The sequence below is a fragment of the Hakea prostrata genome, chromosome 2, assembly GCF_041222555.1.
Source record: "Hakea prostrata isolate BN-2017 chromosome 2, UWA_Hpros_2, whole genome shotgun sequence".
NCBI classification, from domain to species: Eukaryota; Viridiplantae; Streptophyta; class Magnoliopsida; order Proteales; family Proteaceae; genus Hakea; species Hakea prostrata.
In genome coordinates this window covers 3,544,746-3,549,158 of record NC_142601.1, presented here as the reverse complement: position 1 = coordinate 3,549,158, position 4,413 = coordinate 3,544,746, and the positions used below count along the sequence as shown (strand labels likewise).

At 38.5% G+C, this 4,413-nt stretch overlaps 1 protein-coding gene across 1 annotated transcript; it reads left to right on the top strand.

Moving 5' to 3' along the window:
- The first annotated feature begins 1,018 nt into the window (after positions 1-1,018).
- Positions 1,019-3,271, top strand: LOC149023312 (exopolygalacturonase-like). Its single transcript, XM_089142731.1, has 4 exons — positions 1,019-1,621; positions 1,700-1,989; positions 2,437-2,662; positions 3,047-3,271. The coding sequence occupies exons 1-4, from the start codon at positions 1,019-1,021 to the stop codon at positions 3,269-3,271; spliced, it is 1,344 nt and encodes a 447-aa protein (XP_088998857.1).
- Positions 3,272-4,413: the final 1,142 nt, after the last annotated feature.

Sequence of the window (4,413 nt, the reverse complement as noted above, 5' to 3'; positions counted from 1 at the left end):
TGCACTTACACTTGATACTTGGGTTAATATGTTTGCTAAACTTATGCACTTCTACCATTTCATATGCATTATTATATATTATGGCTGCTCAATGCAAGGATTGTATAGGTTTGTTGGCCACAGAAATGGAACTCCTTGCTATTCGGGATGGCTTACTTCTAGGAAAGGCTTTGGGGGTGGAGAAGATTCAAGTCAATTCGGACTATTCTCCAGAGATTTTTTCCTTGCAGGAACTTCTTTCCTCTTTAGATTGGATACGTCTTAGTTTGGTTGGGGATTTCTTTTATTATACATCTAGGTCTTCAAATACTTTTGCTATTTTCCTACTAAGGGACAAGACGCTATTCTGTGTCTAAGACTTGGTGGAATGTTTCTCCTTTTTTCATGAGTGATACTTGGTTGTTGTTGTTCAGGTCTCCTAGCTTTGAATCCTTTATATGATCAAGTTTTTAGCTTTTGACACAACAAAAAAAAAAGGGTATAAAAGGGTTAAGTGATGAGTTGCAACAATGGTAAATAAAAACTGACCACATCAAACTTATTGGTATATTACCATGTGGAGTCCGTAAATTTACCAATGGTGGATAAAAATCAACCATACTAAACTTCATATTACTTTTCCTTTTTTTCTTTTTCCCTTTATTCTTCCTAATGAAAGTGCAGCACATTCCTATTTGTAGGTGGATTTCCTACCACAATTTAATATTAACAAAAATAGTAAGTTGAATGGATCTCTATCTCCCTCTCTCATGCAAAATTCATCGATACAAATTTCTACCAAAAAATTCGTGGCTAAAATAGTTTTGCCCAACTTAGGTTGAAAATTCAGGGTATAAATATCAGATCCCCCAAAATGCATCACAACTTGAATCAGGTCTACCAGAAATCTATTGAGCTGGGATCGGTTGAGCCTCTTGCCCAACGAGGTCTAAGGTTCTACTTGATCCCATCTCATTTGGTGACTTGTTGTTTCAATTTCTTTTAGCTCAAATAATTGAATTTTATTGGAGAATTGATAATGGGCTCACGCCAGCATCTTATGTTAATCTGTATATTAGGTTTCCTTCTATGGGAGGCTGAAGCTAGAATTTTTGAGTTTCGGCTTCTAAAATCAACTGATGGAAATAATACCTCAGATGCTGAAACTCCCGCTCCGTCAACAACTCCATCAACAGCGCCATCACCAACAGGAAATGCTTCAACACCAGCATTAGCACCAACATCTGGAAATGATGCACAAGGTACAGTGTTTGATGTCACCAAGTATGGAGGAAGTGGTGATGGAAAAACAGATAACAATAAGGCCTTTGTTGATGCGTGGGCTGCTGCATGTAAATCTACAGAGCCAGCTACCCTTGTGGTCCCGAAAGGAGACTATTCTCTTACTTCAATAACATTTGGTGGTCCTTGCGGAAACAAGAAATCCCCTCGTGTTGAGATAAACGGCAAATTAATAGCTCCATCAACCATGGAATCTAGTGAAGCATGGATCACATTTAAAGGCCTGAGCGATTTGAATATCACTGGGGTTGGAACCGGATCCTTGGACGGTCAAGGAGAAGCCACTTGGCCCAAAAGTTGTGTTCATACTTCGAATGCAGATTGCAAGATGGCCCCAACAGTGAGTAGTTCTTTTGTACATGAAAAGAAATGGAAAATAATATTTATTTCCCTTTCTTAACTTTCACTTTGGTTGCAGAGCTTGCACCTTACTTCAATTACTGGTGGATCATTAAGCGACATAACTCTGATTAACAGTAAGGCTTTTCACGTAGTTATTGGCCAAAGCAGTGACTTTACAGTCCATGATGTTAAAATCCAAGCCCCTAAAACAAGCCGAAATACTGATGGTGTGCACATTGGCGACTCATCCGGCATCACTGTTACTAATAGTGAAATTGGAACGGGTGACGATTGCGTGTCCATTGGAGCGGGTACTTCCAACATTGTTGTCTCCAATGTCATTTGTGGACCAGGTCATGGCATCAGGTAATTACTGTTAATCATGCTTAAATACTTCAATAAATCTCCCAAGTAATTAGTATAGAAAACTGATCTAATATAATTCGGGGGTGCTAAGAAAACCCAACTAGCCCAAGCCCCCTTAACCATGTTACTACTATTGGGCCACATGGGCTAGATGAAGAACAGCCCCCTCTATATAGATGAGCAACGAGCTGCTTCTTCGTTTGGGCAAAGTCCAGGAAGCGGTGAAGCCGTCCATGTCCCCTCCTCTTTGTTTCTTTGGGGGGAGTAGAGCAGGAAAAAAAAGAATGATCAGGTTGCCCATATTCTCGGCCCTAGCATGGGTCGGCTAGGTTTAGGTTAAGACTATGATGGTTAGGCTCAGGTTTAAGACAATCTTGACTCATGTAAAGGGGGAAGATGAACCATGCTTTAATTGAACATAAGCAAATTGTGTTCATTGTTTTGTAGCTTGGGAAGCCTTGGAAAGAATCCAAATGAAAAGGAAGTGAAGGGTTTGAGGGTGCAGAACTGCAGCTTAACTGAGACTGATAATGGTGTTCGGATCAAAACATGGCCAGCATCACCAGAGAACACCGTTTCTGACGTTATATTTGAGGATATTGTCATGACAAATGTACAAAATCCCATCATCGTCACCCAACAATATTGTGATAAGAATAAATGCGACACCAAGGTAAGTTCAATAAGCTCATTAAAGATAGTGTCACATCCATAAAATAATACTCAGATGACTGCAGTCTTCCTAACAATCTCTCGATAGACAATTCCACTTCATTAAAACCATTCTTTTTTTCATTGAACTAATACACATACACTTCCAATGCAATAAAACTACCAAGTTTAGTTGTGGGTGAGCTCTCTTTGCTAGGTTGGAATGGGTGTATTGTATAACCATCCCCTTTTGTGGTTAATAGAAGGGAGGGAGGTAGGTCGATTGGGTCACGGAAGAAAATCTTGACTCCTTGAGTTTTTTTTTCCTTGAGGACTAGTAATTATTGATTTTATAAAAAGTCTCTAACATTACTAATGCTGTATATTGTCCTTACCCAATGCACAGCCTTCCCGTGTGAAGCTCACAGACATTCATTTCAAGAACATCAGGGGTACATCTGCCACCAAGGATGCAGTTTTCATCTCATGTAGTCAAGATGTACCATGCGAAAAGGTAGAGCTTGTTGATATCAACTTGAAATCTACATTGGCTAGTGGTGCAACCACTTCAAATTGCACAAATGCAAAAGGGGTTGCTTCTGGTGTTCAAATGCCAACTTCGTGCTTTTGAGCCCATTCAATTGCAATTCTCACACACAAACAAGTCTGGTTATTTGTGCCTTGTCCTTAAATTGAGATTACTCTGGTTGGAGGCTTTGATTTGTTAGTTTGACCAGCCCAACAAAGTAGGAATTTCAAAAGGCAAAATGCATCGAAAACCTTTTTCTTTGTGTGGACATTGCTACTTGTATTACTTCTCTCTGACTTGATTCGGAGTTCAATAAAATGAGCTTCTTTTTTCTTTTCAAGTACTCCAGTTTTGATGATTGGTATATCACCAATTGCATTTTTCTTTTTCTTAAACTTCCTCTAGTAGCCAGAAGGAAGGGACTAAAGGAAAGGGAGGGGACAATATAACGAAGTCATCGTCATTATTTCAAATTTTGATTAATAAATATCACTTCACTTGTCAGCTAATTCCTTTTGAGTTTAAGGAATAAGAAAAGACAACGTATGTAACATGTCATTCCTTTTGAATACATACGGTATAAAATTTAAATAATTTGGTACAATTATCTGGTAATTCTATTTGTTGACCACCAAAATCTTAAGAGATATTTAAAATTAAAAACATAGTTGATATTTCAATTTTAATAACTCTACCACAATTGGGTTACTTCTCAATCCCTTTGTCATTTTGATTACCTAATCTTGTTGCTTTCCATACTCAACACTCACTCTCTTTCAAAGAAAATAATTATTTTCTTATGTTTGAGGCCCCTACAAATTCTTATGGCAAATAGGACACAGATGTGTTGTGATGCCTCTAGTACTGGAGAAGGAGACCTTGGTTGTTCGTGCTTTATCTTTAGAGATAGCACGAACCTTAACCCACTCACAGCCCATGTGCTTTCCATTTTTAATCTAAGATGAGGCCATAGCAATACGTCTAGGCCTCCTTTTCGCTGTTGGAGAAGGCCTCGATGAAGTGAGCTTATGACTGATAATCGTAGACTATTCAAATTGTTAATAGAGTGCATCCAAACCCTACCACTTAATGTTGTCTCCAGATTACATGATGTTCAAATTAAATTACTTGGCAAACCGAATGATGATATGTAATTACTTTTTCATCCCTAGAAAAGCCAATAATGTGGTAGATACTCTAGCCTCGAAAGCTTGTTGGTTTCTGGCTCAACAACTTAGCTCCAA

What these genes read in the sequence shown, in the direction of transcription:
- LOC149023312 (XM_089142731.1), top strand. Translation starts at nt 1,019, where the DNA reads ATGGGCTCACGCCAGCATCTTATGTTAATCTGTATATTAGGTTTCCTT. An exon ending in GGACCAGGTCATGGCATCAG is followed by an intron (nt 1,990 to 2,436) that starts GTAATTACTGTT and finishes ATTGTTTTGTAG; the next exon opens with CTTGGGAAGCCTTGGAAAGA. An exon ending in AGAATAAATGCGACACCAAG is followed by an intron (nt 2,663 to 3,046) that starts GTAAGTTCAATA and finishes CCCAATGCACAG; the next exon opens with CCTTCCCGTGTGAAGCTCAC.